Genomic DNA, 25,573 nt, shown 5'->3' with positions numbered 1-25,573 from the left:
TGGACTAAAATGAGTGGGTCTTCCCGCACCCTTAAAAAAGCCCTGCTTGGGCAGGGAAAAAAGTCACAGGCTTCTGAGCTAAGCACCCAAGTACTTTCCATGGTGCATGCCTTAAACTTCCTGCCCATTCTTGGAGATAACTTGCAGAAAGCTTGTTTTCTTTTAACCGTGTTCTCTTTTAATACTGACTTGTTTGACAAAAAACATGATCACGTGAGAGCTGTTTTCCACTTTTTTTTTTTTTTTATGTTCTCTGTGACTCAAATGCAACCCTGATTACAAAGAGATGTGTGGGAACGAATAAATGGCTTTAGTTGTGGAAGAGACAATAAAGGCGTGGCCAGTGGCAGTGGGGACTAATGAATGGCACCAGCACCAGGAGATCCTGTTCCATCCCTGCTAAGTACTGGTTCACCTCTCTGTGCCTCAGATGCCACACTTGTTCAGTTGTGGCTGCTGCTACTTCCTTCTCCTGTCAGAGAGGTGTTTATTTACTGACCAGGAAAGGAAAAAAAATGTAGCATGAGAGTATTAATCACAGTTTGTGGGAGCCACAGGTTTTTGTTGGCCACAGGAATTTCAAGAAAAAAACAGCAGGATGCTCAGCTTTTTCAGGTCATCCCAAATGAAGGGTGAGCCAGTATGGAAGGCACTGTGAGCATGATACACCTACAGGTAGTCATACCAGAAATCAGCTTCCTTTGCTTTGATTTGGGTTAGACAAAGCATTATAATAATATGGATAAATCCAAAAGCAACAAATCCATGTTAAAATTATCAGTATTGTACGATGATGTTTTCCATAAACATAAATCTTTGTGTGAGCTGTGACAGCTTTTACTACGGGTCCAGAGACAGAGAAACTTTAAATTAAAAGTTTTTCATAACCTAGTCAACTTAGTTCACAATGAAATAAAGTGGAAAATGGAAGAGGTCAAAGATACCTAAATAATTTAGCCTTACCTGCCTTTTCACTGAGGAAGAGATGATCTGAAGTTCACCTTTATTTTACATGTCTTGTTATGTTTAAGCCAATAGAGTCTGTACTGTAGATGTTATAGAAATATTTGAGGTCAGCATGTGATGTTATGCATCCCTGTTAGTGCTAATTAGAGCAACCTGGCTATTTCCTATATAGTTTGCTGTAAACAATTACATAAGAGTAATGGCTGAAGACTTTCTAGGGCAAGTACCAATTGTCTGATACTGCTAAGAACTTTGGTGGTGATAACACTACCAGGAAGGTCTGTGAGAAAGCCTGGGCTTGTTGCCGTGAGGTCTCAAGTTCCATAATTATTGTGGCAGAAACATGTCTTATAGGACTTTTCATAACAAGCCAAAGAGTACAGTGATATCCTGGTTGAAATAAGCAAAGTAAAATACATTTTCATATTATGGTTGGACTTTCATGGTAGCTGCAGGGATACCTGGAAAAGGAAAAAAAAAAATAAAGTCTGGAAGTAGGAGTTACTTTTTTTGCTAGGAACTTGATACAAGGGGGCTTGATATAAGAAACGCTAGCGCCTGGAAGGCTGTGGAATTTAGGGGCCCCACTAAACATAAATTGCCTTCTACATACCATTCTTCTGCCCATCCTCCTTATCAGTTGACCCATCCTCCTTACCATTCTTCTCCTTCTCCTCACCACATCTACATATCAGTTGGCCCATTCTACTGTTCCTTCTCATTCTTCTCTACTTATCAGTTAATCCAAAGACAGACAGATATGGCTGGTTTCAGCTACTTGTGTAATCACTGGGGCATCCAGATGTGACAAAGGTGAAAAGTTTAAGAAGAGGAAGACTCGTTTACTTCATCTTGAAGACCCCTGCCCACAAGAGGAAGACTCATTTACTTCATCCTGAGACCCTCACCCATGACCTCGGGGAGGCACTGCGCATGTGCAAAGGACCTTTTAGCTCATTATAATACGAAGCGGGGATAGATCATGAATATGTATAGGCGTGTAACTTTGGAGGATAAATGTAGCGGGAAAACGACACTGAGGTGTGCATACTTTGAAGGAGCGATCCCGATGCACCTCAGCGCTGAATAAAAGCATACCTACTTTACAACTTTTACGAGTTGTGGAGTCTCTCCGCGTATCAATTTGGCGAGCCAGGCAGGAGATCGTCTGTTCGACTGCAGGATCGGCTGAGGGGCGGATATCCTAGGCGCCCCAGGCCACTTGCCTGGAGGAGCTCCGCTTCTTGCCCGCTCACTGCAGGAACAGACAACAACCTGTGCAGGCTGCGGAAAACGGTATGCTTAGAATCTGTAATTTTTGGGGCCTATAGGTCGTAATTTGGGGGCCTATAAGTCGTACGCGTGGCCCGGGGCTGCTGGTAAGGCGTGCAGAGACGTCTGGCGCACAGCGAAGTTCCCCTTGGTAGGTAGGGCTTGCAAGCAAGGGGCTCGTCGACCGATAGAGCGGCTGCTAGCGATCCTGAGAGCGGATCGGGCGAGTCCGGGTTTTCGCTGCATCCCAAGTTTTGGGAGCCAGGACGGACCTGCTAAGGGAAGCAGGTGAAGGGTAGGCGAACCCACCAGGTCTCCGCTGCATCTCAAGTTTTGGGAGCCAGGACGGACCTGCTACCATAGAAGCAGGAGAAGGGTAAGCGGAACCACAGTGTGAGTGTGTGGGATCCCGTGTGTAAGTGTTTGTGTGTGATTGAGACGTAGCATAGCTACGAAGCGAGTGTGGAGTCCTAATCCGCGGTTCCGTGTCTCCGCGAGGAGAGCGGCCGGAGGTGGACGAAGCGTCTATGTTTGTCTGCCCTGTGTGTCTTGTCTGTGTCAGTCCTGTAAGCAGCAAAGCAGCCGGAGCTGCCCTGGGTGTCAGCATAAGCCGGAGCTGCCCAAAACTGTCCTGTGTGGTTTTTTCTGTGTGTGTAGCAGCCGGAGTTGCCGGAAGTGCCCTGTGTGTTTTGTTTGTGTGTAACATAGCAACCGGAGCAGCCGGAGCTGCCCTGTGTGTCGTGCGTCAGTTCCGTCAGCAACATAGCAGCCGGAGCTGCCGGAGCCGTCCTGTGTGTCTTGTCTGTGTGTAACCATTAAGCGGCATAGAAAGTGGGGGAGGGTCCGGCTACCCCTCCCGCAGTGGATAGCTTTACGCCAAATAGCAGAACTCGAGCCTCTAATAAGATATGCAGAATGTGCATCTAGATACAAGAACGAGGGGTTTCCCTGTGTGCCCTGTGGGAGTGTAACTGTATATTACAGGTGGTATTTCACGTGGATATTGTGGCAGTGCTCTCGGTGTAAATTCCACTTTTACAGCCACTCAGGGTACCAGTGGGGGGGCGGATATTGCTCGGGGTGTCTTACGAAACTCTGGCGGGGGGGGGGAAATTATAGTCTCCCAATCGGTTATTCTTTGGGACCAGAAATAAAACGATTACTTTGTGGAGTAAGCCACAAAGTCCCGGAGGACCTCCGGGAAGTTAGAAAGGGAAAACTGGGAAAGGATTTGTAAAAAAGAGTATCAGAGGAATTTGAGGAGGCGTGGTTAAAAAGAAGAAGATAAAATGGGAACAAACCAAAGTAAGGAAATATTACAAGAGAACCCTAATTAAGTACTGTAATCAATGGTGGCCTCTCTATAAATTAGAAGATGGGGCGAAGTGGCCACTTAATGGGACATTGGATTATAATATTATGTTACAACTAATGTTATTTTTTAAGAAGGGAAGGGAAGTGAGATGAAATATGAAGTATGCAGATACGTTTTTCGCTTTAAGAAACCACCCGGAGTGACAGATGCAATGCAAAATTAATATAGCTCCGCCAGATCCCTTAAATTGGGCTTTGGAAAAGGACAGGGAGAAACGGAAAGTTAAGATGGAGAGATGTTGTTCAGGTTGTGATACTGGGGAAATGATGTTTAAAGTTAAAAATCAGTAATCAGATAGATAGATAGGAAAATTATGTATCACAAGTACCTCCAAGAGGAGCAGCCTCTATATCTGTCCTATCAGATATTGATAAGGAGGAAGAGATTGCTGTCACTGGCAACAAGCAGCAGATTCACATTCAGAGTTAAGAAGGGGTTAAACCAGAAGTGCTGCTGCAGAGGCAGGCATCTGGAGCGCCTGCAGAGCAGGGTGAGCAACTGTGAGAAAAAAAAAAAAAAAAAAAAAAAAAAATAAAGGAAAACAAAGGGGGAAAGGAGGGGAGCTCGGGTAGCTCCTGTGTTTAAGCCTAGGATGAGTGCCGGGTCAGGCGGAGGTGGGGGAGCGGGCTCTTTTTGTGTGGAACCGGATCGGTGTGCGTGCTATGGGGAGTTCGGACGTTGGAAGTGAGACTGCCCTGGGGGGAGTGCCATGGGGGTGGCTCCGGTGACGGTGACTGAATTGGAACTAGACTGATGGGGACCGGGGGAATCTTCCCTAGCAGATCCACTGGTTATAGTGAAGCTAGGGGATAAAGAGGAAGTGGAATTTTTAGTTGATAAGGGTGCAACATATTCAGTTTTAACTAAAGCCCTGATACCTTTAGGGGATGAATATATTACTGTAAAAGGAGCAACTGGCCAAAGTGAAAAGGTGTATTTTTATAGACCATTAACAAGGGGGCATTCACAAATTTTTATATATGCCTAACTCCCCAAAGGCCCTCTTGGGAAGGGATTTATTAGAACAATTGGGGGAGTCATCACCTTCAATGAAGGCGAGATCACCTTAAGGACATAGAAGTGCTAAGTTTAATTTTAATTACACACCAAACAGGGGAAAAAGATTAGAGAGGATGTATTAGACCAAAAATTTCCAGGAGCATGGGCTACGGATATACCCGGAAAAGCCAAAAATGCACCCCTGATACAGGTCAAGCTCAAGGAAGGGAAACAGGCAGTCAGGGTCAAACAATACCCTTTGAAAAAGGAAGACAGGGAAGGAATCTGCCCAATAATTGAAAACTTCTTGCAGATAGGGCTATTAAAGGAGTACCAGTCTGATTTTAACACCCTATTTTACCAGTCCGTAAACCTGACGGGACACATCGGATAGTACAGGACTTACGAGCTGTCAACAAAGTAACCGAAGATCTTTACCCTGTGGTAGCAAATCCATATACCCTGTTAACATGCCTAGCACCAGAGCTAACTTGGTTTACTGTTTTAGATTTGAAAGATGCCTTCTTTTGCCTCCCTCTCCACGAAGCCAGCCAGAAAATCTTTGCATTTGAATGGGAAAACCCTAGGAGTGGATGCAGAACTCACCTCACATGGACGGTGCTGCCTCAAGTATTCAAAAACAGCCCCATCCTGTTTGGAGAACAACTGGCAAAAGATCTAGAATCCTGGGAGGCCCCACCTGAAGAAGGAAAACTATTGCAGTATGTAGATGACATCTGAATCGCTACCCAGACAGAGAAAGCTTGTGTGGCCTGGATGGTAAGCCTATTAAACTTTTGAGACTTCAGGGATGCAGAGTATCCAAGAAAAAGGCCCAAATAGTGAAACAAAAGGTAATTTACTTGGGCTATGAGATAAGTGCCGGACAGCGAACTTTGGGACGGAGCCGTAAAGAGGCAATATGCCAGACCCCAAAGCCTCAGACAACTATGGGTTGCATGTAAAGCCTCTATATGCACTCATTGCTGATGGACCAACTAAAGAATGCTCTCATGTCAGCTCCAGCCCTAGGACTTCCAGACGTGAGTAAACCATTCTTTTTGTTTTCTCACGAGAGACAGGGGATTGCCTTGGGAACACTAGCTCAGGACTTGGGCCCATATCGGTGAGCAGTTGCTTATTTTTCTAAGCAATTGGACTCTACAGCTAAAGGGTGGCCTGGGTGCCTTAGAGCAGTGGCAGCAGTTGTGCTGAATGTCCAAGAAGCACACAAATTCACCCTGGGCCAGAAAATAACAGTGCTAGTGTCCCATACAGTGTCTGCAGTACCGGAAGTAAAAGGCGGACATTGGCTCTCCCATCAGAGGTTCCTGAGATATCAAGCCATCATGGTGGAACAGGATGATATAGAAATACTAACAACTAACATTGTCAATCCAGCTTCTTTTCTCAGCGGAGATCTTCAATGGACAAAAGAGGCTAAACGAAGGACAACCTATACATCATGACTGTATGAAAACCATTGAGGACACATACTCCAGCCGTCCAGACCTGAAAGATACCTCTTTGGACAACGCAGAAACCTGGTTTACTGATGGAAGCAGCTATGTCATCAGTGGGAAACGACACGCTGGATATGCGATAAACATCTATACAGACTCAAGATACGCGTTTGGAGTTGTGCATGCACATGGAGCCATCTGGAAAGAAAGAGGACTGTTGAATTCGCACGGAAAAAACATCAAACATGCACAAGAGGTAGTGAGATTGTTGGAAGCAGTCCAACTACCTGAGAAGGTAGCAATTATGCACATTAAGGCACACCAGAGAGTGAGTTCGAAGCAGAAAGAAGGAAATGAGCTGGCGGACAGAGAGGCAAAAGAAGCAGCAAAAGGAGAGGTAATTATTGAAGGAGCCCTAATTTCTGATGGGGAAATTTCTTTGGAAGGTAAGCCAAATTACAGTAAGGAAGATCAGAAACTAATTACAGATCAGGATGGAATACTAAATAAGGAGGGGTGGGCTCACACACCGGAAGGGAAAATAGTTGTCCCCTCTTCTTTGTTATGGGCATTAGTAAGAAATGAGCATCAGAAAACACACTGGGGAGTGGATGCCTTACATAAGTATTTACTAAACAAAATCATGGCTAGAAATTTGTATGCTACCATTCAACAAGTAACTCAACAATGTGACCTTTGCCTTCAAACAAACCCCAAAAATGCCCCCAAACTTAAAATAGGTCAAATTGGAAGAGGTAATGGACCAGGTCAACAATGGCAGATTGACTTCACAGAACTGCCACGAAAAGGGGGGTATAGACATTTGTTAGTCCTAACAGACACCTTTTCAGGTTGGCCAGAAGCCTTTCCAACAAGAAGTGCAAAGACCCGGGAGGTAACTAAGATATTGTTACAGGAGATAATACCACGATACGGAGTTCCAGCCACTGCATCTTCAGACAGAGGACCACATTTTATTTCAAATGTGGTACAACAAATTAGCAAATATTTAGGTATCGATTGGCAACTTCATACTCCCTACCACCCTCAGTCAAGTGGTCAGGTGGAGAAAATGAACCATTTAATTAAACAACAAATTGTGAAATTGGGTCAGGAGGCCAGCCTACCTTGGCCCCAGGCACTTCCATTAACTCTGTTGAGAATTCGAGCTAAACCAAGAACTCGAGAAGGGTTATGGAAGACCACATGGGGTCCAACAAGGACCGTCTCCCCAAGTGGGAGAAGAAACTATGAATAACTATATAATAGAGTGAGGAAAACAACTCAGAAAAATTGAAAAACATGTGGCTGGAACTCGAAGCAGAGGACTGGATAGTCCTGTACATAATACACAACCTGGAGATTATGTGTATATAAAATCTTTCAGACCCACAGGAAAAGAAGAAGATCTCGAACCAAGGTGGAAAGGGCCGTGAAATTAAAACTAACTCACGAAAGATAGAGTGTTCCATGGAAACACTAATATCTGGCTCACATGGACAAACAAGACTGGGGCTACTGATTTCTGTTTTGACCTTGGCACGGGTGGGAAATCCTTTTCAAACATGCTTAATTGGTGTACCATACTTGAGCCCCTTTGATTTTCGGGGATGGGTAAAGGAAAGGGATGACTCGATTCTAAATTTTACCACAGTAACCGAAATGGTCAAAAGGGCTCGAGGAACCAGTTGGATAATTGCATCAGCCCAATCCCGATGCAAGAATTCCAACTCCTGGGATCTGACAGAACCAATCAGCGCTGCATAACTTTTAGTACATGGTCAAACGAGTTACAATACAATGACAAAATACCCAAAGCTCTACCCCCAGGATATTTCTTGATATGTGGAGACCATGCATGGCCAGGAATTCCTTCCAAACCTTTTGGGGGACCATGTTATCTAGGTAAATTGTCCCTGTTTGCAGCCTCCAAAAGACATTTAGTCCAAGAAGCAGCCTCCGTAGAAGCTTAGAATTGTTGGAGGCGGACTGGATAAATGGCTAAATAGCCTAGGAATTACTGGATGGTTCAAGGACATACTTAAACAAGGTCTTCTAATCTTAGTGATAGTATTATTCATTTTAATGATTGTACCGTGTGTAATACAATATATATTGAAGCTATTCCATAAATCAATAGAAGGAACATGGATAGCTCTGTCGTAAATAATAATCATAAAATAGTAAAAGAATTTACTCACTTTATAGAAAAGGGGGGACTGATACAAGGGGGCTTGATATAAGAAACGCTAGCGCCTGGAAGGCTGTGGAATTTAGGGGCCCCACTAAACATAAATTGCCTTCTACATACCATTCTTCTGCCCATCCTCCTTATCAGTTGACCCATCCTCCTTACCATTCTTCTCCTTCTCCTCACCACATCTACATATCAGTTGGCCCATTCTACTGTTCCTTCTCATTCTTCTCTACTTATCAGTTAATCCAAAGACAGACAGATATGGCTGGTTTCAGCTACTTGTGTAATCACTGGGGCATCCAGATGTGACAAAGGTGAAAAGTTTAAGAAGAGGAAGACTCGTTTACTTCGTCTTGAAGACCCCTGCCCACAAGAGGAAGACTCATTTACTTCATCCTGAGACCCTCACCCATGACCTCGGGGAGGCACTGCGCATGTGCAAAGGACCTTTTAGCTCATTATAATACGAAGCGGGGATAGATCATGAATATGTATAGGCGTGTAACTTTGGAGGATAAATGTAGCGGGAAAACGACACTGAGGTGTGCATACTTTGAAGGAGCGATCCCGATGCACCTCAGCGCTGAATAAAAGCATACCTACTTTACAACTTTTACGAGTTGTGGAGTCTCTCCGCGTATCAAACTGAGGCCAGTTTCAGAACCCTTTTTGCAGGCTTTCAGGATGCAACAGGTTATAAGCTTGAGTGCCCGGTTGTATAGAAGCTGAGAATGAGGTATTTCAGTTTTGAGCTGCTTGCCCCCCATTAGCAAATCTTCTCATTCTCGGGTGCAAGGGTGCTTGGTGGCCCAAAATAGAGTCTTGAGTGAAAAGCAGGTTGGAGGATGTTGCTGAGTCATAGTCATATGTTTATTAGAAGATTGACCTGAAAGGTGTGAATCTTGTCACTTAAGGCCTTTGAGTGGGAGCTTTTCCATTGAGTATAGAGAGCTTTGAATCAGGCCCTCAGATGTCACTTGAAAGCTTGCCTTTCCTTTGATCTGGCATTTGTCAGTGTTTCTTCTTTGGCTTGTCTTGGTTTTGTAATTCCTGCCCTGCTATGTAGAGTTTAGATTAAAAGTTCTCAGTAGATTTTTATTGTCCTTTGAGAAAACAGAAAAACTCTATTATTTTCTACCTTTTCAATGTGTTAACTGCATTTGGTTTGCTGACAATAATGAGGCTTTTTTCCTGCTCTGACTTAACACTTAGGATTAAAAGTTTCCGGAAGAAAATTTGTATCTACATGTTTTGCCAGTTATGAAAATGCTTTTAAATGCCTTTTATGCGGAAATAGTTGTGGTAAAAAAGAATTTATGTTTTCATGGAGATAGATGTTTTGGAGTAACACCAAGGACTACAGTCCAGGACTGTGATAACAGAAATCTGTGACAAAGCAGAGCCCACCAGTTTCTGTTTGCATACCCTGTTTCAAGTAAGGGCAAAATTCAGTTATTCTGCATTATATCTTGATGCTGATCCCATTCAAATGGAAGAAGTCTTAAGCTTTTAGATATGATTAAGAGCAGATTAACAAGAATGCAATGAAAACTAAAGCACTTTGCAGCAACACATTGAATAAATGTAAGCAATAATATAAGAAAATTTCCAATTTCTTAGGAAAATGCACTTTACTGTTTACTTGTCAGTGTTGAAGCTTGGTGGTTTTTTGAATTTGAGAATGAGTGTTGTGTTTTAACCCCAGCTGGCAGAGACACACCATACAACCACTTGCTTATTCCCCCCCAGGGGCATGGAGGGGTTAAAGTGAGAAAACTCATGGGCTGAGATGAAGACAATTTAATAGGTGAAGCAAGAGCTTTGTGTGTAAGCAAAGCCCCAGGTTTCCATTCCTTCACAGGTTTGTCAGTTCAGCTGGTCATAAGGTAGCCTCTGGCATGGATCTCTACATGATCCAGCCTAGCAGTGTGTATTTAAAAGGCTTGGCTTTTTCCCCCTTGTCGTAATCTGGATGATATAATGGCCAATTGATAACATTAATTCCAAATGTTTGAGTTTATGCAACAGAGGAAGTAGTGACCTGTGTTGAAAAGGAAGAAATGAGCAAATCTAGGAGAAGGAAGAGCTGAAAGTTTCTCTACCTAAAAAGTTCACTTGAGCATAAGGTAAACATTCATCATCATCTGAAATAGCCCATAATTCTCAGGCGCCTGAAGATAAGGGTGTAAAGCAAATTGCATGCTTGTTCCTTAGCATTACAAAATTGGAGGCATCTTCTGAACTACTGGAGTAGATAAAGCTATTTTTTAATTACATGTTTTGTCAAAAATGTGAAGTTTGTTCTTGTTGCTAATGTCCTGTGTGGTACAGAAAATCTAGATAAATCAGTGAAGACATTTGCCTTGAAGTGCCACTTACAGACCTTCATGACAAGTAGTTGAAGGGCAGGTGCTTTCCATGGTTCCTCACATTGTGTCTCGGCAGCCTGTTGGATACCTGTGTGGATGCTTTTGCAGAGTAAGGCAGTTCTTATCCTGGAGCAGTTCTGGTCATGAAGCTATTCTCTGCTTTTGTGTTTGGTCATGTTCCTGCCTGGTCAAGGCCTTCTGAAATGAATTATGCCTTTTTGCTCCTCTGCTAGAAGTTGCACAACCAACAGTCAAAAGTTCAGAGGCCTTGGTACCAGGGAGGACTTTGATTTGTGAGGAAGCTCACTCCCAATAAGGAAGGATATGGATTAAAAATACCATAGTTGTTTCACTGTTTGTTTGGTTTTTGAGGTTTTTCCCTGCTCAAGAAGTGTCAGTGAGGCTTAGTGTAGTCTGCTTCAGAAATGGATTCAGGTAAACGCTAAATAGGTGGGGTTTTCCACTGTTTTAACAAGCTGCTAAGCAAATCTGGAGTTTTGCTGCTACCAGCAAGAGAAATGTTGCTGCCTCCTCTTCCTCTCTGCTGTTCAGTATGGGTATGCCTTTTGCCTAACACCAGCTGTGGAGCTCACAGGACCCTTCCCTGAGCTTGTTTGGCTGGTGGAAACTGTCCACATCTTTTCTTCTCCTGGGTTAGTTTTCTCCTAGGTTAGTGAGTTGGTTTAGCTCATGTAAGAGTCTTTTGGCTGCCAAAGCTGGTGCCAAGTAGACAGACAGCAACACGAATTAAAAATCCAGTGTGGTGAAAGAGGGTAGGCTTGTCCTCTTTTGATAGTAGTGATTAGTTAGATTGGTTCACCCCACATCAAGGAGCACTTTGCAGGTCGTAGGGGAGATAGCACTCAACAGCCACCACCTTTTAGATTGGGATGAATGAAAACCAAGGTGGTGCTAGGGCAGGGTAAGAGCCTCATTGGATCTTCCTGCAGTGGTTGTGAATTCCTGCAGATGTCCTTAAGTAACACTGATGCTTATGGACAGAGAAAGCCCTTGGCACTATGTCTGAGGATTATCCAGAGTGGCTCCATGGCCCAGGTTCTCCTACACTCCAAAAAGGTGTCTGCTGATTGATTTCTGGGAAGTATCAATTCATCAGGAGTGCGGGTTATTGTAATTGCCGTTAATGGCTGGAATTTTATGGAGAGCAAGCATGTGACGCACAGAACACTTTCTGCTTTGTCATCCTGCCTGTGGCAGGTTACCCAAACCAGCAAGGGAGAGGCCCCTTGCAGCACCTGCATGCAGACTCTTTCAAGTCTCTGCCAGAGGTTGCCTTTGGGTTTTGGGGCTATTATTAAAGCTTGGCACTTCTAGCACAAACCTACCTGAAAATAATTAGAGATGTTTATATAAATACCTGTGCTGGAAAAAGGCTAGATTTTTATCTCATTGAAGATACAGCTTTAGGTGAACATTCCTGAGGTTGTTCAGGCTTGTTACAGGAGTAAAATACAAGGCTTCAGTTGCTTCAGGTACATGCAGGACTGTAGCTTTGATAATATACTGAAGAAAAACATTCTGCTTTGTGAAGACTGTGACCAGCATTGAAAACCTGTGTCCTTGCTTTTCTCTTTATATGCATGTGTATGTACACAGTTTAATTCCTACATCCCTTTCTCAAGCTAGAATAGGCCAGTTATTATCCATCACTAACATTAACTATGGCATAACGATTCTGATCTTCAAACCCCTTTACCAACGTCAGCAAAGTACCCTTCTCAGGACCTTTGTAAGATAAAGGAATATTATCCCCAGGTTTCAGAGAAGAAATCTTAGAGGATGAAATTGCAGCACAATTTTCAGTGACTGCCTTTAGGCTTGTGTGTGTGTGTGTCTGTGAATGCTCCTCAGGTTTGTGGGCTCATTGCCCAAGGAATGTATACGCATTCAGTATGGCTGTTTAAGTATGTGCATGTGTCAGGGTTTGCTCGTTGATGCTAGTTGTGCAGTGCAAAGTATGTATGTGATTAAGTACAAACATGTACTGACCCATTTCTTGGAAATTCGGCTTAAGGTAATTCAGAGTTATGTGGAGGAAGGCAGAGATGATAATGGATTGCAATAAAATATTAGATTTTCTTCTTTTTCTGTTTTTCCATGCCATATCAAATGAAGTGTCACCAGTGTTCAAGGCCAGGTTGCATGGGGCTTTGAGCAGCCTGGTCTAGTGGGAGGTGATGGAACTTGATGAGCTTTAAGTCCCTTTCCAACCCAAATCATTCTATGATTCTATGTGTAAAGATATACTTTTTTCCTTTCTGCTAATATGCTTAAGCTTTTCTCCAATACATATATAAAATCAGTTATGACCAGTGGGCAAACAGATCTTTTGCAGACTGAATACATTTGTTCAGAGGATTTCATCGTATGAGCGATACTGTATGACAAGAATTAGGTGAGCAGTGCACAGAAAAAACAGTTATATCAGTAAATTGAACAGGAAGAAGTTTGCAGGGAACTAATTGCAGGAGAAAAATAAAACCTTTTAATTCAGTTTAAAAAGTACAATACTGAAAAAAATACAGCAGATCAGCATGAAAAAAATCCCTTTCTGGGCAAGAAAGGTAAAAACAATAATTCTGCTTTAAGACTGAAGTTTCAGGATTAGCCCCAGCAAATCTTATTTCCTTGCTTTGTTCCAGGCATGTTGTTAGATTGGCAGAAAGTACTGAAATCCCAGCCAACTCTTGTATGGGATTTTGTTAAAGAGAAAAATATAGCAAGTCATCCTAACTTTGCAAATGACTCATCAGTAGCCTTAGGTAACGCTCTCCCGAGACAAGCATGCTGCTGAAGAGGAAACGATGAAGCTGCCAGGCCACTCCCCCAGACAGTTTCCCTTGAGGAGCACAGCCTTCATAAGGGAGGTCTCTCCAGACACTACGTTATTTTACTCTTTATTTCACAGAGAGAGCACAGAAGCTGCAAGAAGGGCAGCGGCATGTAACGGCAGAAAGTTCACAGCCGTTTGGTTTTGTACAGGAGGATCAAATAGAAGAGGATGAGAAAACTTTAAAGGTAGGTAGAGGTATGCTTTAAAGTCTGGCTTAGTTTTGACATTGAAAAATAATGATACTGTAGGCTTTCTTTTTAAAATTGTAGTTCTTGGGAGAAGAATGGAGGAGATCCATTGTCAGGATGGGATCGTGGTCATGAACAACTTTCCTCGGTAAATGGGACGTGGAACTTGTCCTTGTGGCCACTCTGGAGTGGGATTCTGGGAGGTGGTTTCAAAGGGGAAGGCTGTAACGTACTTTGATCTGAACTTTAAATGTGTTTTCGTGAAGAATGATTATGAAGAACTAATGAAAAATGAACCAAACAGTAGGGAATAAAAGCTTAAGTTTCTTAATCCATGTGAAAACAGGAAGCCTTTTTCTTAAAAGAAAAAAAGAAGTAGCGTGATACAAAGTAGTGATTGAAGCAAATTTTATGAGTAGGTGTTGTGGTTTCTCTATATGCATCATAAAGATCCCGTTCTTAGCAGCTGGGTCTAGTGACTGTGTGGGACTTAGTCTGCACTTAAGTTTCACACCATGATGTTGCCTCTGAGCAAACAAGGTGTGCATTGGGAAAGAATGGCACACCTTGTCTAATTCTGTGCCCCTAAATGTGACTAAAGTGAAACTGCATATCGTAATACAACATATGCTCCTTTTTGACTCTTACTCTGCAGTAGGAAGTTTAAGCCTGGCCAATGGTCGTGTTGGAAAACTAGAAAAAAGGGGAACTGAGCGCAGAGTAGATTCAGTGGTAGGGTTATGTGTTTGGGTGGTGGAGCGAGAGGAGAAGAGGAAGGAAGATGAGGTATTTTTGGATGTTTTCACAGCAGCCACAGGTGTTTTCTAGGTTTTGTTTCTACTATTAACATCCTACTCAGGGTTATGAACTACTATTAAAATACAGCTTTCTACAGGCACATGCATAGTCTGAGTTTCTGCTGTCATTGCTGTGTAACTTGCTGGAGGGATAGAGGATGTTTGTCTATGCTGGCAGCAGTCTCTAGGGTAGATGCAACTATACTTAGAGAGAAGGAGGGAATAATCTAACCTCAGAGGAAGGTGACAGTAGAATGGATTGAGCACCAAGTTCCTTAATGCAAAACAAAACTAAGATTAAAAAGGAAAGGAAACTTCATTGGGGTTTTGGGGTTTTTGTTGTTTTTATTTTTCATTCCTTTTTTTTGCCATGACTATTCCAGTGGTACTGAATCAAGTCCTACCTAGTCAGGCAGATAGAAACACTTGAATAAAAATGAGCAGATTTGTGGAGTGACTTAAGTATGGATTTCTTAATTTACTTTTTTGGTCCTGAAAGTTTTGTTATTACTTTAGTTGATACTCACAGATTTACACCAGCTGAGGAGTCTGATTTTTACTCACTCCAATCTTGTCCTGCAGTTGGAAAGGCACTGAGAATTTTGTCAGCCACTCCAAAGGCGTGAAGGTCCAGAAGCCAGATAAACCAGAGCTTCAGAAATTAAGTACAAAGGCTCATTTTGGAAAGAGTATATGAAGACAGTGCGATGTTCTTCATGGCAAATAGCTGCCAAAATGCATTTTAGCACTTGTGGGTTGTTTTTCTGTGGTAGTCATGTGATTAAAAAAAAAAAAATCTCTTGTGAAATTGTAGTGATCACACTTGATCCATTTGATGCCAAAATTAGTTACAATGCTAAACCAACACACTAATAAACACAGGCATGTTACAAAAATATAGTTTTCAGAAATTTCCTTCATCCAGTTCTATTTATTCAGTTGGTAAGACTGGTAATGACAGATTATCACAATGTTGTATATGGTTGTCGTATTTTCCTCCTAATATATGCAGGAAGAGGGGAAAAACGCTAATTAGGAAAGTCCAGGGCAGATGAAAAGAATAAAATAAATAGGTGGAACGCCTGTGTCAGAAGAGATGTATCTCAACCTGGAATACAGAGTATGAGGAGGCACTAGAGTTGTGTTGATGTGGAAAACTAGGCTGAACAAGGAAACCTGGGGCTCCAACAGTCGAGAAAATTCATAGTTTAGTATCTAGTAAGTGCTGAGCCATACAAGGATGAATTAAGAAGATGAAATTTTTAAAAGCTGATTAAAAGCAGAGCTCAGAGAATTCAGATGCACTTATGTTCCCTTAGCACAATATATGCTGATGAAAATACTAGTTTTTGAGCTCTCTGGGTAGCGTTTCATTGTTCCCTAATCCTTTTTATTTTCTGTGTTCAGGCACATAAGGAAGGCAGTCTTCGAAAACAGCAAGAAATGAACGGGCATACGGCGGTGCCGCATTCCTACGACTATGATCTCATTGTCATTGGTGGGGGCTCTGGTGGTCTGGCAGCTGCCAAGGTATGAGAAAGAAAATACAGATTTATGCTTGCCTTATAAGTAGGTGGGTGACATCCTCAACATCTTGGATCTGGGTATCTTTAACGCTGTAGGGACATAATGTTTCTACGTGATCGGTGGGATTTCTTTTGAGGTTAGCCCCATTTTTACAATAGTATTTTCCTTATGTTTTGGAGCAGGAAAGCATAAAAATTGTATACTTCTTAATAGAATGAAACTTTGACCCAATCATGGGAAATGATGCTGTTGGAAAACAGCAGGTAGGTATCTCAACAGTGTTTATTAGTAGTTGAATTAGAATTCAACTCATAATTGAAAAAGTTTTAAAAACTACTCAGAATTAATATTGGGAGGTTTCTAGTTTTATCTGAAAGTAGTAGCTGTTCAGAAATAGTTTGTGCATGTTGTTTTAATTCTTGACAATCAGGGAAATTTTGTGATTTGTGAGCTTATATAGTTGCATAAATGGAGATTTTGCCTGTACTTCAGCAGACTTAGGTTTTCACCCTTCATTTCTAGAGTCTGGTACTTCCTGTCTGTAGCCAAATAATTTATGATTCTCAGTTAGGGTATTGCTTTTAGAAGCATATTTAGAATTAATTAAGAGAATCCAGAATGGTGCAGAATATACCAGTTCTTAGCATTGTCATTATCCCAGATATTCGAAACTTGCTGATATTTAATGTAAGACAGTAACTCTCCTTTACATCAGTAGTTAGGCATATTGCCCCTCTTCTTGCTGTGGCAGAATGAACTATTCAGAAGTGAATTCAGTGTTCTTAGAAATAATGCTATTTTGTTGCTCAAGACCTGGAGCTGGATTATTCCTCTAGATAGATAAGAGGCATTTCTTTTGTTCTTAAGAAGTGAAGGAAGTAAATTGAGGAGTGAAAGAAAATGAGGTGACTATTTCAGCATAGAATTGGATTCATACCAAACCTCAGTCCCTTAGAAGAACTGTTATAATGGAAAAGTGTGGTGGATTGTAATATGCCGTATGTCCATGACCTATTCCAGTAATTTACTACTTTCACGTCAATAGGCACACTGTTGTCATGGAGTAGGATGGAAGAGAAGATCTTCACTATGAGGGCAGTGAGACTTTGGAACAGGTTGCCCAGAGAAGCTGTGGCTGTCCCATCCCTGAGAGTGTTCAAGGCCAGGTTGGACAGGGCTTGGGAGCAACCTGCTCTAGTGAATGGTGATTGCCCTGCCCATGGCAGGGAGTATTGTAACTAGGTGATCTTTAATGTCCTTTCCAGCCCAAACCATTATGTGATTCTATGACCTATAGAAATTCTGGTATCCTGCAAAGAGAGGCAAACACTGGTTTTCAGAGGATGGGGATGTTTTAGCACAGAACAGAGTAACTAGTAAAAGGGAGCTTGCAGTAGTGCAAAACCAGTCTGCAGTAATAAAAGCACATCTGTTGATGTTTCCATAAGGAGACTGCTCTGCTTTGTTGTATACATATGTTAGATTATGCAGCTACAGCAGTGATGTTTATTGCATCATTTTTCAGCTGTGGGACAGAAATGGTATGTAGCTAGGAAGATTAATTGCCTTATTCCTTCAATTCGGAGTTTAAAGTATATTGCTTATTAGTGTTCTCAAGTGATTGTAGAGTAGAGCAGGAGATGGTAGAGCAATAAAGTCACTATAAGAGTAATATGTGTATTTCGAATCAGTTTCACGAAGCTGAAGTTAAACTGGTTTACAGCTATAAACTTCTGACTTACTCAAATCTTTTTTTGTGAATTAACAGTGCTTTGAAAAGCAAAACAAAATGGGGGAAAAAATCTCAACAACTGCACAACTCATACCAAGTTCCAAATATCTACACTGAGGTGTACAGCAGTATTTTAGGTTGATTAAATGTGTGATTTTCAGTATGACACGTGCAGCTTTCTGTGCATGTCTTCCTTTTTCTCTCTGTATTGTACTCAAGGTTGTTATTTTGGGGGCGTGTCTCCACGGTGAGTGCAAATGCTGCCAAGCTGACTTTGTGCAACCCACTGCAGACACAGGCTGAAGTGCTAGGCTTTTACTATCAGTTCACACAGGACATCTTCAGCCTTAAGCAATCTTCTTGTGCTCATGCAGCACTGCACTTAACCCAGTAAGGTTTGAAAGCCTGCAGGGCAGGTTTTGTTACTGTGGGCATATCATTCTGCAGAAGTGGTTATATCTGCTTGTGATCTCTGCTGAGGTGGCAACACAATGCTGTGCTGTATTATGTGAGCATACAGCTGAGTGTAAGCTTGGGAATCCATGCATTCTACTTAGCTAACACTAGTAAAGCTTTTCTGAGATGTGTGTAAGAGTTGTCAATATAAAGGAGCATTAATAACATGTCTCAGTCCCTAAGCACCTTTCTGAGGAACTTTCTCAGAGGTGCTGCTGATGGATAGAAGTTACCCTCTTGACCAACTTTGACCTTTATCAGAAGCAGATCCAGTGCATTAATATTTTCCAAATGTGTCTACAACGTGCATTATTTGAAATATGATTTGTATTTTACATGAATTAAGATACATTTCAAATAGAAATTCTGATTGTCAAGTGTTTGGATTAACAAGTATTACTGGTAAAATAATGCTGAATGCTGCCTAGCTCCTCCCAAACCAAACCCAAGGCCTCAGGGTAATATGCTGTGCCTCTACTTGTCATTGCTTGCATGTCTTAAGAACTCATCATGTGATGCAGCAAAGTTGTGGCTACTCTAAGTATTAAAGTTATTTTGCTGCATCTCACAGGGGAATCCATTGTTGTTGTTTCTCCGCTATGTAGTACTTAAGTCTTTTTCTCTGGTACCAGTTATCACTGTTGATTTTTGCCTTTTTCTTTAAAAGCACACAGAACAATGGAATCAGTATAGAAGTTCCAGTTCTCAGTACCATTTACACACATTGATTGTAGATTTGCTAATGAAACTTCTCAGCAGAAATAACATGAAATAAACTTGTCACTTTCCTAGTCTGGATGAAATCTGCTCAGTAAAGTAAACTTGCCACAGGTTGTCTAGCTTGAAGAGCAAGAGCTGATCCTGATAACTACAGATTGTACTTAAAATCAAGCGTTCCCTTCTACAAGAAAAGAAGTTTGGATGAGCACAGTTGTAATGCTTCACCGCATGACTGATCTTGTCATTGTGTGATGTGGTTTCAAACCAATGTTTGAGAAACCATCTTTGAAGCGAAAACTGGGTTAATGAAGAATTGCTTAAATATGTAAAAAGTAAATGGCATGTTAGGAAGTAGTGTGAAGGAACTGACAGGATGGAGACGAGGAGGTTTGACTCCCGAGTATTCTGCGTATCCACTGGTGCCATGCTGTGTAGGAGACTGAATGCCTATTTTTTTTCTTTCATCTTTTTTTCCTACTGTGTACAGATTAATTCAGAAGATTAATGACTGTCTGGCTGTTCCCTTGCAAATCATTCATTACTACTTAATTAAAAGTGACATAGCTTTTCAGCAATGCATGAAGTTATCATCTACTCCAAATTTAACCTCTAATATTTAGATACGTGTCTTGATTTGTTTTGCAGGAGGCTGCCAAATATGAAAAGAAAGTGATGGTGCTGGACTTTGTCACGCCTACACCTCTAGGAAACTCATGGGGTAAATTTCTCTTCTTTGTAAACCTGCTAAAAAGGAGCTTTACTCAGAGGTTCTGATTCTCCTTCGAGATAAGCAACACTGATGTGAAAAACATATTCTGCTTCTTTCTCTCAGGTCTTGGAGGAACATGTGTAAATGTGGGCTGTATACCTAAAAAATTGATGCACCAGGCAGCTTTACTGGGACAAGCCTTGCAAGATTCACGTAAATTTGGATGGCAGTTCCCAGAAGAAGGTAAAGGAGGAGAACACTTCAGTTTTGTCATTTGTGCTGAAAATACAGAGGCTCTTTCCACAATCAATTGTTTGTTTCAATTCAGCATCTGCTGGCTTTAACAATGTGAGGCAACTTCAGAGAGATTAAACAGAAACAAAAGTGCTTTTCAAGTCTAAAGCCATGATGCTTATTGCCTTGCAGCGTTTGATCTGTTTATTAATAGCTTCTGATCACATGAGTATTTGGTAAGATTGCTGTGTGAATAAAAGCAGTAAGGTATTACTTTATTTCTAAATGTAACACAACATCTAAGGGAGTACCCCAGAATGTCCACTGTTAAAGCTTCCTGATAATTGCAGGCAAGGATTTCTTTTCCCTGCCCTCAGTCGCTGTCACTGCTATATAAGAAGATGAATTTTACCTTATATTGGCTCTAATATGCATGTGTCAATAGAAAACTATAGATAATGCAGTAAGTCTAATTTTTGATGGCTTATGTCATATCTGTTCCACTGTGACCTCTCATGTTGTCTACACTGGTGTAATTATTTGAATTTCAGTAGTTACCTTGGAAAAAAAAAATGTAAGACAAAGGTGACTGGGTCATGAAAAAAATCCGTATGAGAAAAAGAACTGAAAAGAAAACTGAAAGGTGAACCTTTCTCTTTTGTTTCTAACAGTCAAACACAACTGGATGACTATGACAGAATCTGTGCAGAATTACATTGGTTCACTGAACTGGGGCTATCGGGTTGCACTGAGAGAGAAAAAAGTCACATACGAGAATGCATATGGAGAATTTGTCGGACCACACACAGTTAAGGTACTCCTTAACCATGTTTGCTGGGTCTTCCTGTAGTATTTTATGAGTAGAAATGCTTTTAAAATAGAATAATTTTTCCTCTGGTAGGACTGTGAAATACTCACTTTGGACTAATACTTTGTTCACAGGCAACAAATAAAAGAGGAGTTGAGAAGCTGTACACAGCTGAGAGATTTCTCATTGCCACTGGTGAACGACCACGATACCTGGATATACCTGGAGACAAGGAATACTGCATTAGCAGGTAATACCAGGGAGGAGTATGAAGTCATTCACCATGTGTAAATGCTTTACCTGTAAGAGAAAGTAGTGAAGCATGAGCAGGGCTGCTTGGTTTCTGCTTTTCTTTCCTATGTAACTTTTTCTTAGGGGAAAGTAAGCGCAGGAGAACAGCCATAGACAGATTTTAAGGTACAGAAAATACTGGTGTCTTGTAGATGCCACAGGATTGTGGGTGGCTGGCCAGGATGGTTCTGTCTCTGACCGATAATAGCAGTAACTGAGAACAGCATGAATCATGTGCCTGTCCATTACAAAACTAACTCATCAGCTCTATCCCAGTTACCCATACACCCACTTCCTCTCTGTTCCTTATGGCCTTTCAGTTCCCATACTGAAGGTTTTTTTGATAATGAAGAGCACAGTCTGCTTGGAAGAAATCTCCCTGCTCAAACACCAAGGAAAGTGAGAGTTGCAAAGCAGTGGATATTGTGAAGCCAGCAGAACTGTATCTGTCTTTATGCATTGGGGCAGTCTTGAAACTCAACCCAGCCTTTTTTCCAGTTGCTTAGGGAAGTTAATTCAGCTTTTGGGAAAACTGGTCTCAAATGTCTGCTTAATTGTTAAGGCCAAACAATTCTAGCACAATTTTGACAAAAAAAGAGCGATGTGCAGACTGAATGTGTTTTCGTATCAGATTAACTTTTAAGCTGCTTAATGCAGAATCAGAAATTGGAATTACAGGCTTGTAAACCTGTAGCAGTGAAATAAATAACTAGCATAATCCCTGTGAAATTAAAACATCATGTTGTATGTTTCCCTTCTAATAGGTAGTGCTGAAATTAAAGGTAACAGATAATACATGTTGCCTGCAAAGTAGTGCTTGAAAAGCATTAAAGCCAAAGAGTCAGAAATGCAGGAGTTAAAGACTATCAGATTGAGACAGTCTGTGTGATCATTCCTGGGTTCCCTGCAGGATAGGAACTCTTATGTAGCCTTTAATTACACAATCACATTTTATTCCACTACAGCATTGCAGAGAGCATCTTTGTTTAGCCTTTGCTGTTGTGAGCTGAGAAGAGACACTTGGTTTAGATTGAAATTTTTGGAGAACTGCATTGCAAACCTCTGCTTAAATACCTGCTGAGCAAGCTTGATGCCTCCATGAGTCCCTGCTTCATTGAGAAGCCCTGGCTTTATAGTCTAGGCCCAAAGCATGGTAGAACTGACGTAGCTTGTTGAAGCAGTTGAAAGAAATGGAAAGCAAGCACATAAAACATGTTTTCCACAATTTCGTACTTCTGTCTCTGCCTGTTACTGTGGCTTGCATTCGTTTGTTTTATTGTTTGTATATATTTAGAATCATAGAATAGTTAGGGTTGGAAAGGACCTTAAGATCATCTAGTTCCAACCCCCCTGCCATGGGCAGGGACACCTCACACTAAACCATGCTACCCAAGGCTCTGTCCAACCTGGCCTTGAACACCGTCAGGGATGGAGCATTCACAACTTCCCTGGGCAGCCCATTCCAGTGCCCCACCACCCTAACAGTAAAGAATTTCTTCCTTATATACAATCTAAACTTCCCCTGTTTAAGTTTTAACCCATTACCCCTTGTCCTGTCACTACAGTCCCTAATGAATAGTCCCTTCCCAGCATCCTTATAGCCCCCCTTCAGATACTGGAAGGCTGCTATGAGGTCTCCACGCAGCCTTCTCTTCCCCAGGCTGAACAGCCCCGACTTTCTCAGCCTGTCTTCATACAGGAGGTGCTCCAGTCCCCTGATCATCCTCGTGGCCCTCCTCTGGACTTGTTCCAACAGTTCCATGTCCTTTTTATGTTGAGGACACCAGAACTGCACACAATACTCCAAGTGAGGTCTCACGAGAGCAAAGTAGAGAGGCAGGATCACCTCCCTTGACACGCTCCTTTTGGTGCAGCTTTCTGTGCTGCGAGTGCACACTGCAGCTGGCTCATGTTCATTTTCTCATCAACCAACACCCCCAAGTCCTTCTCCACAGGGCTGCTCTGAATCTCTTCTCTGCCCAACCTGTATTCGTGCCTGGGATTGCTCTGACCCAGGTATAGGACCTTGCACTTGGCATGGTTAAACTTCATGAGGTTGGCATCAGCCCACCTCACACGTGCGTCAAGTTCCTTGTGGATGGCATTCAGTCCCTCCGGCGTATCAACCGAACCACACAGCTTGGTGTCATCAGCAAACTTGCTGAGGGCGCACTCAATCCCACTGTCCACGTCACCAACAAAGATGTTGAATGAGACCGGTCCCAACACCGATCCCTGAGGGACACCACTCGTTACTGGTCTCCAGACGGACATTGAGCCATTTGGTACTGTTTATAATGCTTTTGCAAAAGGATAAGTCTTCAAAGAAGTGAAGATGGTATTTTTACCATAAAGGTGAACCCCTTCCTCTTCCTTTTAGCTCTTAGGAGCTAAAATTTGCAGGAAGATATATCTGAAACAAGATTCACATTCAAAAAACCCAAGGAAACCAACCTACCTTTTTTTAACAATTTGTCCTAAGTTTCTGGGGAAAAAAAAAAGGACAATTTTTGTGGTGATGGAAAATTTTCGTACTCCTTTTTTTTGGTGTGTGTGTGTACTCCCAATTAGAACTTTCTAATTTGGCATGTACTAATATTGTATTCCAGCTGAATTCCCCCCAAATTAAATTCTTTGGTTTGTTTAGTGAGCGGGAAGAGGAATGAAGTCTTATTCTTACAGAAAAGAAATTAGATAAATAGGAAGCACCATACATCCTTCTGGGTGTCTCTAATTTTCTTCTCTTTTTTTTTCCCCTTCTTCCTTTTTTTCCAGTGATGATCTTTTCTCTCTGCCTTACTGTCCAGGGAAAACCCTGGTGGTTGGAGCTTCCTATGTTGCCTTGGAATGTGCAGGATTCCTTGCCGGTGTTGGATTAGATGTCACTGTAATGGTGAGATCCATTCTCTTAAGAGGATTTGACCAGGATATGGCAAACAAAATTGGCGAATATATGGAAGAACATGGAATCAACTTTATTAGGGAGTTTGTGCCGATCAAGGTAGGCTCCAAAGTGTCACATGACTTTGTATCTTTGTGAGATTTCAGACTTCATTGCTTTTATTAGATGAATTAGTATATGTTGCATTCAAAACTTTGTTACTCCTGCGTATTGTGGTCCTGCAAATGTTGAATATACTTAAATTCAGAAGTTGTCCTGAAATCTGTGAGAATTCTTGCAGGCTCAGAGTTAAGCAAATATATAATTCCCTGTAAGATCAGGGCCAGTGCATCACAAATAGTCATATCTTTCATGCTGGTTCTCAAATTCTGAGCCAGCAAATACTGCTTATGTGCCCAGGACCCATGGGCTATTCAGAGAAGTAAATGGGGTTTAGGAGTATCCATCTGTATACTTTACTTGGCAGAGTAATTAAATACTTGCTCAGTTTTTGTTGAATGTGGTAGGAGTACTTGTGCAGCTAGTTATGTATAGGCAAATTTAGTTTGAAAAGCAGATTAGATAAGTTCTGGAGCTTTTCTAATGTAAAATTGCCTTATCAAAGACTTCAGAGGGTGCTTATTTTTCTTAATGTCTTTTCACATTAATTAGTGCTCAATTATTATGAAATGGAAAATAATGTATTAAGCCATTTTCAATTTGGTATTAAGCCAGTGTGCAACAGAGTTTAATGCTTTGGGGATTAAATCATTAAATTGAGTGCGGGCTGTTCGTTTTTGCCCTTACCACTATCAATGGGAGCTTAAAAAATGCTCTTGCCAGTTGCCACGCTTTGGGTCCAGCCATCTCCGAGTGTGAAAGTGAATGTTTCAAGGGACTTTGGTTTGATGCATGTTTACATTGCAGAAATCCCATGATGTGTGAAAAGCAAGGATAATTATCTAGCTTTTCTTCCAGACATAGCTTTTCGTAGGCTCTAATGGGGGATGAGAAAGAAGGAAGCCTTTTTATGTGCAGATCATTTCAACTAACTGGCAGGTGGGCTTCTCCAGGTGCACCCTGCAAAAAGCAGTCCCTCACCCTAGTCACAAAATGCACTTTTGTGTGTTTTACCCTGTCCCTTCACTACATGACTTTGATTTCAATGGGAATAAAATATGTGGCCTTGTTTCTAGTTGAGAATATCCATAAACTTAAATTGCTGGGTGTGTTTTCAGTAGGTCTTCTTGTCTCTTTCAAACACTGTTTTGAAATTTTGCATATTGTGCTTATTAAAACCTTTCCTTGGGATGTTTGAAGACAGAAAATTAATTATTATAAATAATGCTGCCTCTGAACAAGAGCCATTTAAAACAGTGATCCTTTAAAGTCAGTAGGATGGCACAGAAGGCTTTTTTAAATTAAAAATATAGAAAGGACAGGGAAAACTAGAACTTTGTCAGAAACTTTGCTTTTTCTGTCTCTAAATACTGGATATGAGGCAGGAACTAGGGAGGTCGTTGAAAAGTACTTTTTCATCTGTAGAATGAACACTAAAATTTCCCAGAATTGTGTTGCACATTTGCATGTCTCTTACATGTACAGCCAGCTCTAGGAAGCTTGTGGGCACCTTTCTGTTTGCTGGGGGAGGGTAAGGGAATGACTGTAGCTGAGGACAGTAGTAATGAGGACAAAATATAACTCACCTGTATAGCTTCAGAAAGATACATTTGCA

At 41.6% G+C, this 25,573-nt stretch overlaps 2 protein-coding genes across 6 annotated transcripts in view; both read left to right on the top strand.

Annotated features, from left to right (window-relative positions):
• Positions 1-1,496: 1,496 nt before the first annotated feature.
• On the top strand, positions 1,497-8,903 carry LOC308225169 (protein NYNRIN-like). Of its 3 annotated transcripts, XR_013957675.1 has the most exons (3): positions 1,497-5,655; positions 6,014-7,987; positions 8,147-8,903. XR_013957675.1 is itself a non-coding variant. In XM_080625707.1 (2 exons), the coding sequence occupies exons 1-2, from the start codon at positions 5,390-5,392 to the stop codon at positions 7,331-7,333; spliced, it is 1,323 nt and encodes a 440-aa protein (XP_080481833.1). In that variant the 5' UTR covers positions 1,497-5,389; the 3' UTR covers positions 7,334-8,903. The 3 variants fall into 3 exon arrangements, 2 of the variants coding, with proteins under 2 accessions (XP_080481833.1, XP_080481832.1); XM_080625707.1 differs by having other exon boundaries at positions 1,497-5,392; positions 6,014-8,903; XM_080625706.1 differs by having other exon boundaries at positions 6,014-8,903.
• A 4,586-nt stretch (positions 8,904-13,489) lies between these two features.
• Positions 13,490-25,573, top strand: part of TXNRD1 (thioredoxin reductase 1) — a 28,366-nt gene continuing 16,282 nt past the window's right edge. Inside the window, exons 1-8 of one of the 3 annotated variants that reach the window (XM_080629378.1) lie at positions 13,490-13,680; positions 13,765-13,831; positions 15,888-16,010; positions 19,561-19,633; positions 19,748-19,867; positions 20,530-20,672; positions 20,801-20,916; positions 23,733-23,958. In XM_080629378.1, the coding sequence (XP_080485504.1) occupies positions 15,924-16,010; positions 19,561-19,633; positions 19,748-19,867; positions 20,530-20,672; positions 20,801-20,916; positions 23,733-23,958 (765 nt within the window). In that variant the 5' untranslated portion in view covers positions 13,490-13,680; positions 13,765-13,831; positions 15,888-15,923. Of the gene's footprint in view, positions 13,681-13,764; positions 13,840-15,887; positions 16,011-19,560; positions 19,634-19,747; positions 19,868-20,529; positions 20,673-20,800; positions 20,917-23,732; positions 23,959-25,573 lie in introns of all 3 variants that reach the window. The other 2 variants (XM_080629377.1, XM_080629379.1) reach the window with 2 other exon arrangements.

This window comes from Psittacula echo (assembly GCF_963264785.1).
Source record: "Psittacula echo genome assembly, chromosome: 1".
NCBI classification, from domain to species: Eukaryota; Metazoa; Chordata; class Aves; order Psittaciformes; family Psittacidae; genus Psittacula; species Psittacula echo.
Note: the sequence above shows the minus strand (reverse complement) of the source record. Positions and strands in the feature narration are given on the sequence as shown.

What these genes read in the sequence shown, in the direction of transcription:
- LOC308225169 (XM_080625706.1), top strand. Translation starts at nt 5,587, where the DNA reads ATGCACTCATTGCTGATGGACCAACTAAAGAATGCTCTCATGTCAGCT. An exon ending in CAGCCCTAGGACTTCCAGAC is followed by an intron (nt 5,656 to 6,013) that starts GTGAGTAAACCA and finishes TTGTCAATCCAG; the next exon opens with CTTCTTTTCTCAGCGGAGAT.